The 13,309-nt window shown below is 40.9% G+C and overlaps 1 protein-coding gene across 1 annotated transcript in view; it reads left to right on the top strand.

Moving 5' to 3' along the window:
* The window catches only part of rnf213a (ring finger protein 213a), a 33,520-nt gene that overhangs the window by 11,254 nt on the left and 8,957 nt on the right, over nucleotides 1-13,309 (top strand). Inside the window, exons 23-50 of the mRNA XM_044330361.1 lie at nucleotides 535-672; nucleotides 769-933; nucleotides 1,546-2,788; nucleotides 2,901-3,082; nucleotides 3,183-3,338; nucleotides 3,439-7,011; nucleotides 7,100-7,224; nucleotides 7,547-7,663; nucleotides 7,739-7,863; nucleotides 7,940-8,062; nucleotides 8,169-8,230; nucleotides 8,414-8,567; nucleotides 8,646-8,787; nucleotides 8,878-9,069; nucleotides 9,428-9,558; nucleotides 9,647-9,804; nucleotides 9,898-10,104; nucleotides 10,280-10,467; nucleotides 10,579-10,699; nucleotides 10,794-10,894; nucleotides 10,970-11,152; nucleotides 11,328-11,503; nucleotides 11,609-11,711; nucleotides 11,806-11,920; nucleotides 12,080-12,287; nucleotides 12,435-12,631; nucleotides 12,738-12,860; nucleotides 12,978-13,088. Of these exons, the coding sequence (XP_044186296.1) occupies nucleotides 535-672; nucleotides 769-933; nucleotides 1,546-2,788; nucleotides 2,901-3,082; nucleotides 3,183-3,338; nucleotides 3,439-7,011; nucleotides 7,100-7,224; nucleotides 7,547-7,663; nucleotides 7,739-7,863; nucleotides 7,940-8,062; nucleotides 8,169-8,230; nucleotides 8,414-8,567; nucleotides 8,646-8,787; nucleotides 8,878-9,069; nucleotides 9,428-9,558; nucleotides 9,647-9,804; nucleotides 9,898-10,104; nucleotides 10,280-10,467; nucleotides 10,579-10,699; nucleotides 10,794-10,894; nucleotides 10,970-11,152; nucleotides 11,328-11,503; nucleotides 11,609-11,711; nucleotides 11,806-11,920; nucleotides 12,080-12,287; nucleotides 12,435-12,631; nucleotides 12,738-12,860; nucleotides 12,978-13,088 (8,619 nt within the window). The remainder of the gene's footprint in view (nucleotides 1-534; nucleotides 673-768; nucleotides 934-1,545; nucleotides 2,789-2,900; nucleotides 3,083-3,182; nucleotides 3,339-3,438; nucleotides 7,012-7,099; nucleotides 7,225-7,546; nucleotides 7,664-7,738; nucleotides 7,864-7,939; nucleotides 8,063-8,168; nucleotides 8,231-8,413; nucleotides 8,568-8,645; nucleotides 8,788-8,877; nucleotides 9,070-9,427; nucleotides 9,559-9,646; nucleotides 9,805-9,897; nucleotides 10,105-10,279; nucleotides 10,468-10,578; nucleotides 10,700-10,793; nucleotides 10,895-10,969; nucleotides 11,153-11,327; nucleotides 11,504-11,608; nucleotides 11,712-11,805; nucleotides 11,921-12,079; nucleotides 12,288-12,434; nucleotides 12,632-12,737; nucleotides 12,861-12,977; nucleotides 13,089-13,309) is intronic.

The raw sequence follows: 13,309 nt of genomic DNA, 5'->3' as shown, positions 1-13,309 counted from the left end.
TAAGAGGACATCTTTCTAATACTACTACTAAAAATACTGCACCATGATTGATCACAATTCAGCTGTGGGTCTGAAGATGATCCTCAATTTTTTAACTTACATTGAGGGCGAGTAATTGATATGTCAATGCCACTTTGACGCAGTCAGTTGGTGATGCTTGATGGACATTAAATCACTCAGATGGTTTTGGGTTTGGGTTTTGGGTTTTGGGTTTTTGATTCACTTCTTCTCTTCAACATTTGTCTGGGTATTTTGTGCAATGTTTAACTAGAGAAGACTCCAAACATTGAGGAATTGTTTTATAGCTATACAAGCAGAATTTACTAATTCCTTACTGGTTAAGAATTTGCTGAGGGCAATATCTCTGAAATACATTGATAATAGACAATAGAAAGAGTTAATTGCAAACTCTACACACTCACATAAATGTTAGTGTCATACAGTCAGGGTACTTGGGTTAAACCTAACCCTAATCCCACGAAACAGAAAATTAATATTGAACAGCACATTTGAGAATGCTGTCTTCTTTTGTAGCGGGACAGCGCACGCCATTTGGAATGGCTGAAGACTGTGAAGGAAAGTCATGGGTCAGTGGAGCTGTCTTCTCTCTCATTAGCATCAGCCATCAACAACAAGGGTATCTACCTGATCAGTGCACAAAATGTAAAAAAGGTAAATAAAGTCAAAGATGATTGCAATATGAATATAGTGGCTTTCAATGTTCCTACAAAGTTATGCATGACTGTGTATTTCAATTTTTCAATCTAGTTGAGTCTTGACACCATCCTGAAGGTGCAGATTCCAGAGGACCATGATGAGGGCCAGCAGATGCGCTCCTATTCCCTTGAGGATCTTCGCGAGCTGCAGAACAAACTCATGCTAATGTCTGGGAAAGGGGATCAGGGACAGAATGAAGTTGATCACTTTGCAGAGGTATTTCTAAATATTTCCTTTTATTCTGTTAACATAATAATGCTACTAATACTGCTACTACTACTTAAATATTTACTACTACTAATAAGTATCATATTATGAAATGTTTTGTACAATGTTTTCTATTATTAAAGGTGCATCAAATTGTTTAAAAGATTAACTGACACCACAGTAATAATGAAATAATAAGAATTATAATAAAATAAAAAGAATAATAAATTCTGGCAAGACAATCAAACCAACAGAGCTTACTAGACCCTTTCCCAGCATGCTTTTGGTAAAAACATTTGACAACGCCACTTAGTCATTTGGTTGTTGAAGAATATATTAGTTACGAATAGTCATTGTGTATAGTTAAAATGTGTTGTAATGAGATAAGCTATACAAAGGTATACAAATGATGTCCATGAATACAAAATAAAGATCTTGCAGATTTGAACAGCAGATAGAGCTGAGTTTAATTCATTTAAGGATCTTCATCAGATTTGAAAAGGACAGAGCATGTTCAACAGTTGACATGGTTGTACTTTCCAATGTGCTGAATGCTTCCTAAATATACTGTACATACAAAAATGCATGAACAGTTGCATCTGACTGTTTGTATTTTTTCAGGTTTTTGCCAGTGTTCAAAGACTAGCTGAAGCATTCATTGCCCTCTACACTGCTGGGAATCCTCTGTTCAGACACTGGGAAGCCCATATCAACTGTGGTATTATGATGGACTTGGGAGGGTTAGGGAGTGTTCTTGTGGAGGGGAGCATAGAGGAGCAGCTTCCTGAACTTTGCAGGAAAATGGAGAAATGCCTGGACTACTGGATGGATTTTGTGGACAAACAGAGATCCCAACATTACTATTTGAACTATTATACAGCTGAACAGATTGTCTACTTATGCAGCAAGCTTACTCAGCAAAATGTCAGCAATGTGGAGGAACAAGTTCTCATGATGCTCTCCTTCATCAAGCCAAATTGCACCACCTCGGACTTGAGGCAAGTCTGGCATGCACTCCAGTATGAAATCCTTACCAAACCACAAGAGCAAAATAAGGACATTGAGTTTCAGACCTTTGTTGTGGTGCAAACAAGTGAGCTGGAAGATCCAGACTTCACTAGCGAATTGGATCCTATGCCAAGTCTTATGGAACAAGCAAATGGTTTACAGAAATTTGATCTAATGTGGAATGCTTATATGAAAGACATGAAGAATTTTCTTCCACACATTCTTGACATAAAAAGTCTTGGAAGACTTTTGGAAATACTGGCCAACAAAGAAGATCAAACTGAAGAAGACATTTCTGATGAGAACATTGGGAAGGTCATAAAGAGACAGCTACCTAAAGGCTTGGTCACTGGAAATCCAAACCTCATTGTTTGCCCATATGATGAGGTCTTGACATCCTGCATCTCCATTTACATGAGTAGCGAGGATGAGACACTTCCCACCTATGATGAAGTCCTCCTGTGCAACCCCTCAACACCTTACGAACAGGTGGAGCTATTCCTCAGACGTTGTCTCAGCACAGGCTACAGTGGACAGAAGATATACTCTCTACTGTATGGGGACCTGCTTACTTATGAAGTGAGCTCTAAAGTTGAGAACTTTTTTCAACGAATGAAAATGCAGAGCAGGAAGGACTACAGCCTTGTTATCATCTGCAGCTCAGAAAGAGAGCATGCCTACCTTCCATCAGCCTTCAGCCAATACAGATTGCACATTGTTCCCCAAGAGCCATTGGTGAGGATCCAGAGGTATCTCCACAAACACTACGTGGTCCCAGCCGATCAATGCAGTGCTGCAGCTGCATTCAAAGACCGCCTGTGTGTTGGAGTTGTCTCATCCAAAAGGGCTGGTGTTGGTGCGTATATATGTACCTGACTATTTCAAATTGTTAAATTGCACTGATGGTGAATATGTCACTTCCAAGGTTGTTTATTCTTGTCATGATGACATTTTTTTCACAATTTCAGGTAAATCTCTCTACATCAGAAGACTCTATGAAAAACTGAAGCACTCAACCAAAAAGCCCTCAATGATGAAATGTATTCGCTTGATTGAACCTAATGTAGATGAGGATGCCATCCTTCAGTCTCTGTTGAACACCCCCAGAGAGAGAGAACTTACAATGTTCCATTTTGATGTCACATCATCGGTAATAATGAATCTCAATGTGAAGTTAATGCTTTTTAAAAAGACATATCTCAACACCTTACATACAGTGTTAATAGATTGTTTTTTCTGTATTTAAAAAGGTGCAGAAAGGCCTCAATGAGTTACTTTTCAAATTGTTGATTCTACACTATCTGATGGACTCTGAGGGAAATATGTGGAAGAGCAGTGACAGGCAGCTGTATGTCATAGAGATTTTAGAACCAACTGTCAAGCCAACCAGAAATGCTTCACGGCAGGTAAGAGTTTGGCACTAGCACTAATACACTAATCATTTGTCATTTGATTTTAAACCTATGCTTACCCTTAGTTGTGTTTTTGTCTCTGATTTCTTCATAGGCTCAAACTGTGAACAGCTCATTCACAGATGTGTTCCCAAATATTTTCTGCCGACCACCTAAAGAAGTGTTGATGCTAGAGATGAGGAAACAAGAAGATCCCACCATTGTGAGCAACGAAGACCCACTGATGGATGACGAAGAATTCAGAAGTGCAGCCTTTCAACGACCATACCAGTATCTCAAACGGTTTCATAACCACAGTGATCTTGATGTTTTCACATATCAGGGTGTTGAAGGGTCACACGTGGAATGTCTACAGATGCTTCTCATGTACTGCGGCATTATGGACCCATCATGGGCAGAACTGAGAAATTTCGCATGGTTCCTTAATCTGCAGCTAAAAGACTGTGAGACATCTGTTTTTTGTGATGCCACTTTCACTGGGGATACGTTAACTGGATTCAAAACCTTTGTCGTGGATTTCATGATTCTGATGGCAAAGGACTTTGCCACTCCATCACTCAGCATCTCTGACCAGAGTCCTGGCAGGCTGCAGATGGACCTGACTGGTGTCCGAGATGAAGACTTGGCCCCTTTTCTGATTAGGAAGAGATGGGAAACAGAATCACATCCATACATCTTCTTTAATGATGACCATGTGTCCATGACCTTCATTGGTTTTCATCTTCAGCCCAGTGAACAGAACTCTGTTGACGCCATTGAGCCCACTTCTGGAAGGGTGATAAAAAAGAACGTAATGACAAGGGCATTGTATGAAGGCCTAAAGCTACAGAGAGTCCCTTTCAACATTGACTTTGATCGCCTTCCTAGAGGGGAGAAAATAGAGCGAATCTGCAATGTTCTTGGTATCCAGTGGCCTCTTGACCCTGATGAAACATATGAGCTTACAACTGACAACATACTGAAGATGCTGGCAATCCATATGCGGTTCAGGTGTGGCATCCCTGTCATCATCATGGGAGAGACAGGGTGTGGTAAGACACGGCTCATCAAATTTCTTTGTGAGTTGCAGAGGAGTGGAGTGGCTACTGAGAACATGAAACTGGTCAAGGTACATGGAGGGACAACTTCTGAGATGATTTACACCAAAGTCAGAGAAGCAGAAGACATTGCTTCTATCAACAAACAAGACTATGGATTTGACTCTGTTCTGTTCTTTGATGAAGCCAACACTACAGAGGCCATCAGCAGTATTAAGGAGGTCCTCTGTGACAAGACAGTCAAGGGGGAAAGTGTGGCACCCAACTGTGGTTTGCAGATCATAGCAGCATGCAACCCTTACCGAAAGCACACGGATGAGATGATTAAGAGGTTAGAATCTGCTGGCCTTGGGTACCGTGTTCGAGCTGAAGAGACAGATGAAAAGCTAGGCTCTATCCCTCTCCGCCAGCTAGTGTATAGAGTTCAGGCCTTGCCACCAAGCATGATCCCTCTGGTGTGGGACTTTGGACAGTTAAATGATCACACAGAGAAAATATACATCCAGCAGATTGTGCGAAGAGTGATTGAAAATAAAGAGATCGATCAAAGTTACATCAAGTGGATCACTGATGTTCTTTCAGCTTCCCAGAAGTATATGCGGACAAGAAAAGATGAATGTAGCTTTGTCAGCCTGAGAGATGTTGAGCGCTGCATGCAGGCTTTTGTTTGGTTCTTTGACAACCATGCCATGTTTTTTGCAGAGCTTGAAAAACCTGAGAGACAGCCTGAGGTCAGAGACCCTGTGCTATGGTCTCTAGTCATGGCCATAGGAGTGTGCTACCACGCCTGCTTAGAAAATAAGGATAAATACAGACAGAAAATCAGCAGAAGCCTACCAGCAGCATACAGCCCAGCAAAGGTAATGCAGGAAATCTCACTCATGCAGGATTTACTCTTGAGCGGTGTGCCAATGGGGGATACTATTGCAAGAAACAGTGCCCTCAAGGAGAATGTCTTCATGATGGTTCTCTGCATTGAGCTAAGAATCCCTCTCTTTTTAGTGGGAAAACCTGGAAGTTCAAAATCTCTGTCTAAAACTCTGGTGGCAGATGCAATGCAGGGCCAAGCCGCTCATTCTGACCTCTACAAAATGCTTAAACAGATCCATTTGGTGTCCTTCCAGTGTAGCCCTCACTCAACACCAGAAGGCATCATTAATACATTCAAGCAATGTGGACGCTTCCAGGAAGGAAAAAACCTGGATGAATACATTTCAGTTGTGGTCCTTGATGAGATTGGGCTTGCTGAGGATTCCCCAAAGATGCCACTGAAAACCCTTCACCCACTGCTAGAGGAGGGATGCATTGATGATGAGCCACTGCCACACAAAAAGGTGGGATTCATTGGCATCTCCAACTGGGCTTTAGACCCTGCAAAGATGAACAGAGGCATCTTTGTGTCCCGCGGTGACCCTGATCAGAGGGAACTCATAGAGAGTGCTAAAGGCATATGCTCATCTGATGCGATGGTTTTGGAGAAGGTCAGTGATTTCTTCCAACCCTTTGCAAGAGCCTATTTGAAGATCTGCCGCAAGCAAGGCAAAGGCTTTTTTGGCCTACGTGACTATTACAGCTTGATTAAGATGATTTTTGCAGTGGCCAAAGCTTCTCAACGGAAGCCCACTGCAGAGGAGATTGTGAAGGCAGTGTTGAGAAATTTCAGTGGCAGGGATGATGTGGACGTAGTCAGTGTCTTCACCAAAAGACTGCAGATTGCACCCAACCTGGAGAACATCAGTGCCATTGAGTTTGTGAGAGAAAACATTCAGGCAGTGGGGCAAGAGGAAGAATGTCGCTACTTACTGGTGCTCACAAAAAACTATGCAGCCCTACAGATCCTGCAGCAATCCTTCTTTTCAGAAAGTGGTCAGCCAGAAATAATCTTTGGATCCAGCTTCCCAAAAGACCAAGAGTATACCCAAATCTGCCGCAACATCAACCGAGTAAAGATCTGCATGGAGACAGGTGAAACTGTTGTGCTCCTAAACTTGCAGAACCTCTATGAAAGTCTCTACGATGCTCTAAACCAATATTATGTCTATTTGGGAGGACAGAAATATGTGGATCTTGGACTGGGCACCCACCGTGTCAAATGTAGGGTGCACAAAGACTTCAGGCTAATTGTCATTGAGGAAAGAGAGGTGGTCTACAAACAATTCCCAATACCTCTCATCAACAGGCTGGAGAAACATTACCTGGACATCCACACTGTCCTTAAAACTGAGCAGAAGAGGATGGTGGATGAATTGGAGAGATGGATCAGACTCTTTGTGTCTCTCAGTGGTCAACATGCAGCAGCAGCTCAGACATACAAGTACCAACCTCCAGACGTCTTTGTTGGCTACCACTCAGACACATGTGCTTCTGTGATTCTTCAAGTAATAGAGAAGCAGAGTGATAGTTTGGAAATCTCAGATCCCAAGAGGAGAGCACTTGATGAGGCTAAACTCATACTGCTCAAATGTGCTACACCAGACTCAGTGGTGCGATTGGACTGTACAGGCCTCCCCAAAGTGGAGAGTGAATATCTGGCCAGGGTCTACTTTGAAGAGCAGAATAACATCTGTTTAGCTGACTTCATACTTGCTCACGCAAGGCAGGAAGTACATTGTTGTGCCACCTTCACAGAGGTAATTGTAAAGTTATCATACAATACCAGTTTCAAATATATCCTGTAGTCATAAGTCCTTTTTAATTGTAATTTGTACAATTTCATAGGTTACTACGTTCTCCAGACTTTTGACGGCATCTGACTTGGAACCACTGGAGCGAATGTTGCAAAGTATTGAGCTTCTCTCACTCCAGCAGTTTGACACAGAGCACTCCTTCCTGAAGAAGATCAGGTTTGTTGATATAATGGAGAATATATAATTTAAATTTTATTTTATTTATTTATTTTTAAATTTAACAGTTACGGTTTATTGCCTCAAACTTGTTGGCATTCTTACACAAATTCCAGAAAGACTAATAAATAAAGCTATGGAAATATATACTTAACTTATATATAGAAACCAGAAAAAAAAGATACTTTGTCATGAGGGCAATTATATACTTTATAATTTACAGTTTAATTAGATTGTTTAAAACAATTCTGATTGTCTGACATTTGTATTGATGTATATAGTGTATGTCTAGACAAGCACTGAAGATTCTGTTTTCTCATAGGAACTTCCTCACAGCTGAAAATGGAAGCAGTAGCGCTGGACCCTGCAACAAGATCCTTGTCATTCAGTGTGATTTTGATGAAGCCACCCATAGTGCCAATCTTATTGCATCTGCAAAGTAGGTCGAACATTTCCTGTTAGGCATGCATTAGTGTGTGGTTTTGCCATATTGACTTTTTCTGTTCATTTTTAGGTATTCCTCCATAAATGAAATCAACAAGATAACTCAGGAGAACATTGGAAGCAAGGTGTTTGTCTACTTTATCACCAGACTGCCAAGAATGGAAGGAGGGACTTCCTATGTTGGCTTTCATGGAGGTAAGTATTACAACTTTTGCAATCAGTTTTTTATTAGTGTTCGAAGAGTAATCTGATGACATTTTAACATCTACAGGCCCCTGGAGATCAGTTCACATTGATGACCTCAGACGATCAAACGATATTGTTTCAGACATCAAAGCCTTGCAAAACATGACAATTAGTCAAATGTTTAAAACAAAGATGAGTCAGCCTGAAGGTAACTGATTGCTCAATATTTGACAGCAAATTATAATTTCATCAGTATCCAGTGTCTTTACAGTGAAGTCTTTCACGGCATTGAATTACAAAATTCTTTTGTACAGCCATGGAGGTGGATGATATGTACACTGGTGATGAACAGGCGGAAGCAGAGTCAGAGGAAAATGTGAGTATATGCAGCATATATTTAAAACATTTGCTGTTGTAGGAAAACCTCAAATTTACATTATATCGTTTTCTGACTTTAACTGAACATCTGAACTTGACGTATGTGCACAACAGCTGTGTGTCATTTTATTCTGCATTACTTGTGACACTAGTTCCTGACCAGTATGTTCTCCTGCTGCAGGGCTGGGATAATGTTCTGGACACCACAGCACTGGTGCGAAGCTGTGTGCAGAGTGCAGTAGGCATGCTGAGGGACCAGGTGGAAAGTGGCTTCCGAAGTACTCAGAGAGTTGAGATCTTACTGACACTTCTCAGTGACAATGATGAAATGAAAGGTACTAACAACAGCTTTTTTTCAGCAGTTTATTGTTACAACAGTTGCAGAGCTCATTTTGTTATTTAACTCTTGGCAGGTGAATTTCTGCAAACTGTGAAGAGACATCTTCACTCATTGCTGGCGATTCATGATGGCAACACCTTCTCATCCATCAAAAGCAACTGGGTCATTAAGGAGGCCTCGAACATTGATGCCTTGCAAGAAGGTGGTACATTCAGGTGAGTGCTATAGCTGCAGAGTACAAAATTTCTATGTTTGCCTATAGATTTTTTTCAACAGCTATTTTAACTTTTTCTTGGCCATGACAGGCACACCTTATGGAAGCGTATTCAGGCTGTGGTCGTCCCCATCTTGGCACAACTGGTTTCAGTCATTGACCGTGACCAAAACTTGGACATCTTGCTTGATAGTAACTGCAGTCAATCTGTAAAGAGGCTGTGGTTAGACATCTTTGGCAATGAGAAATTGCTGGAAATCCCACACCTAACAGTGGACCACAAGTAAGTGGTGGTAATAATGTAAATAATTGTTGGAGTTATGTAAATAACTCCAACAATTATAATGTAATAAATAATGTAATACCTTTCAGACCTTGCTACTCTTTATTAAAAATGTTTAACTTTAATTTTTTTATTCACTCTAATTTTAATTTATTGTAAATTTATTTCTTTTAACCTGACCAAGTGAAGAATTCTAATCTGCATGTACCGTGCTTGTGCAAATGGCAATGAAGGCTCTTAAATCTTGAATCTAATACTGCACTTTGAACACAATAAAGGGTACCAGTTTCCAATAAATATCTTTTTTTACTGTTTGTTATTTTCTCCTCATGTATCTCTGTGTATTTCTCTTTCACAGCTCTGAGACAAGAACAATCCTTGTACAGAACTACATTGCCCAAGACAGGAACTTAAGCTGCAGCATGCCTTTCAGTTGGAGGATCAGGGACTACCTAGAGGAGCTCTGGGTTCATGCGCTTCAGCATGAAGGTAATACATGCCTGTTAGTAGGCTCTGTCACTGCTGTGATGTTGCTGTGCCTTTGACTTTTACATTAACCCAATATGTCTGTTGATAGACCGCACTCACCAAGAGTTTGAGGAGTTCTTTTGGAAGACGCCATTGGGCCGATACATTGCGAAAGCAGACCCAGAGATGCAGACAGAGTTTTTCCTCCGCTACCTACAGGATTTTGTCTCCATGACAATGAACGTGACTTGTCAACAAGATTTGCAGGTTGATATTCTGTCAAAGCCACTGAATTTTAAAGACACATCTGTTTACTTTTGTGTGCATGTTTATGCTAATTCACATTACCTGATTTTATAGCTGCTGTCTAGTGCTTTGAACTGTTGTGTCAATGAGCTCCGATTGAAGCTCAGTGCCACGGACACAGTGATGTCTCTTCCATGGGTTCATGCTGCTTATCATGAGTTCAAGAACCGACTGCAGAACCTCTCCAGAATGATCTGCATCGAGCCCCAGGTGACTCAGGACCTCTTGAAGAATCCTAATGCCAGAGATGGAGTGGAATTGGTGAGCTTCTAAACACTAGTTATTCACTATGCTTTTCTTTTTCCACTTTGTTCAAGGCTTTATGAATTTGGAATGCATGATATTGACTTTAAGTTATGTTTGGTAATATTTTTTATCCATATTGGCCATTTAGATGCCTGAAATGTATAATGATTGTTTACTCCCTGTATCCAAGATTCTTGATGTGTATGCCGCTTTTGCTTGCGTGGAGTACCTGGAGCCCAGAATCCTGGACACAGATGCACAAAGACAAGCCTGGCTCAGACAGGTCAAAAAACTCCAGGTTCCCATTGAGTTGATCTGCTCAGAGGACAGTGTGAGAGGTTATGGAGAGAGGAGCAAGGCGATTGTCTGCAGAGTCCAGTAAGTCAAGCTAAAGTAAAGATGTTCAAATTGTGTATGCTGAGGTTTTTAGCTAGACTTTAGGTTGTACTTTAGGCTGTATTTAATTATTTGTTTGTTTCTTTTTCTTAGAGCTGGATGGAATCGAATATTTTCTCTCTCTCTATTTGTGGAGCATATGTTGATGGGTATTGAGGAGGTACAGAGGGAGCTGACGCCCTTAGTTTTAGAGCATACACGAAGGCTCTGCCAGGTTTGTCTGGGTTTGTACTAGCCTTATTTTTGACAATAACAACAATAATTCCTTCATCCATCATAAAATGTATAACCTCTGCTCTCCCATCAAGGTACTGGAAAAAAATTCCGACCTCAAATCCCAGCAGCCATTTGAGGCAGTAATTGGTTTACTCAAAACCTGCAAAGATGGAGCCGTCGAATGCAGTTTCAGGTACAGATTAATTTTTCTGTCTTTTGCATCTCTCCTACTGTTCTGGGTCTTCACCTGCCATTATGTTTTATCCAGGTTTGGTCTGACTCTGTGCCCAGTGTGTATGGGGGACCCTCAAGATCCACTCTGCCTGCCATGTGAACACATCTTTTGTGTTGCCTGTATCAAACAGTGGTTGCTCCCTGGTCAGATGTACTGTCCCCTCTGCATGCAGCCGGTTGATGACAACTTTCCCATGGTTCCTTCTGAGGATATAAGGTTGGTAACTGTGTATGGAACAAAATGAGCTAATTTTGATTTGTTTTGTTTCCAATAAAAGGTATCCATGTGATGATGGTTATTTACACATACGCAATCTCATTCTGTTTGAATATGACCTGTAATAAAATTAAGCAAGAAATTGCATAACTTTTGTTACTCTTATTTTGTGCAGGATTCTAATCAACAAACATGCTCAGTTCAGGAAGCAGTGCAATGCTTTCTTCATAGACCTGGTGTCTACTGTGTGCTTCAAGGACAATTCTCCCCCCTGTTCAGCTGTCATTCTTCACTTGCTGTCCTTTCTCATGGTGGAGGCCAACACTGTTCCCATTCTAACCCAGAGCAGAGGTAGGACACTTTTCTAACTCTGGTATTTGACTGTATACACACATCCATGTTTCTGCTCATACATATTTTGTCAGCTCTGAATATACTTTTTTTGTTTTTCTCCAGACTATCGACAAATTCGGACAAAGGTGCTCTCTCCGTTTGATGACTCTGTGGATAAAAATCCAGTGGTTCGGTCAGTTGTGCTCAAACTCCTGCTGAAGTACAGGTAATGTGCTAGAATTGCTAAAGGCTAACATAGTACTGATCTACCATTTTTTTTATGGTTTCTCATTTTTCCATGAATTTCTCTGTTTTTGAAGCTTCGATGAAGTTAAAGGTTACCTGCAGCAGCATCTGGCGGAAGTTGAGCGGAGCAACATCTTGGAGGAGACAGACAAAACCGAACTCTACTCCTTGTATATTAACTGTCTGGAGGTAAACATGAACTCAAACCCTCCAGTATATTTCAAATAAAGTGTATCCTTTATCAATTTAATAGGTTGTATTGAATGCATACAGGTATGGTAATCATGCATAACATTGTGAAATGGCATGATTTTTATGAATGCACTTTTTACCTTTTCATTTCTTTAGGATTCCATGTTTGAGAGGCTGCAGTTCAGGTCTGTGGCAGAACAGAGGTTGTGTCTGCAAGATGAAAGTGCCTTCCTGACTGAGTACCTGCAATCACATGATCAGTCTTCTGAAACAGCCACTGTGGAGAATCTGCAGCAGGTGGCAAGAGTGCGTCTGGACCTGGATATGGCTGCTACCCTCACTGTGGAAAAACTGAGAGCCACAGGTGTGTAATTTTGATGAAATACAGTGTTAGTTCCTCACATACTGTACACTTATCTGTGATTGAAAAAGCCAAGACATTTGTAATTGATGTCTGTTTATAAAATGTGTTCTTTTGATCAAAAAGCAATTCTCTTTAATCTCATGCCAGAAACCCAAGATGGTGGTCAAAGTGAAACCACAGCCTTCCTGACCAGTGTGATAAACTTGTGTAGACGCAGCGGGAACAACTGGTATCGTGTCTACTTGATCCGAAAGATCTGCAGCCAACATGGAGTGGAGTTTGTCCTGAAACTCCTCAAAATGGATAAAATGCACTGGCTCTTCCCTGAAGAAGTTCTGCAAAAGGTTCAATTATCCACAGTGTGATTTTGCCAAATGCCAAATGATGGTATGGTCATTTTCTAAATGTATTGGCAGCAGTAATATGTTTTTATATTTTAATTACACCCAGACTGAAGAAGCCACCCCAATTGACAAGTACCTTGTGTGTGGGGAAGACTACAAGACTATCAGAAACGCTGTTGCAAAGGGAATTATGGAAGGCAAAGTGGAGGGACTGGATGAGACCTGTGTGGTAATGTTACATCACTTTTTTGTTGGTAACTCCATATCAGATCAGGACTCCACTTTCCTATATATGTTAACACAGAAATCCTGTTTTCTGGTTTGTTCTTTTGCTTTTCCTTCATAGGGGTGCAAGCGCTTACCACAGTCGACAACAGTTTTCCTCTTGTTGGCACTGTACAGAGAAGTCACCACTCTCTACCGAGAAACCAATGCTAGCTTCCATCCCAAGCCTGAGGTATATCTTTACATTAAGACAGTACACACAGTACTGTTTCAGGAGTGCTGTTTACTCCTTTAGTTTTAGTTTGGCAAAAAAATACATCTGTGTGTGAGTATGTATGTGTTTTAAATTAACCACATAAAAAACAACTGTCCAAGAAAACACGCTGTGGTTTGTTATATGACAAACTTGATACAGTACAAACAAGCATAAAATTTGTGTTACCATCTGAACAG

Source organism: Thunnus albacares, chromosome 17 (genome assembly GCF_914725855.1).
Source record: "Thunnus albacares chromosome 17, fThuAlb1.1, whole genome shotgun sequence".
NCBI classification, from domain to species: domain Eukaryota; kingdom Metazoa; phylum Chordata; class Actinopteri; order Scombriformes; family Scombridae; genus Thunnus; species Thunnus albacares.
Note: the sequence above shows the minus strand (reverse complement) of the source record. Positions and strands in the feature narration are given on the sequence as shown.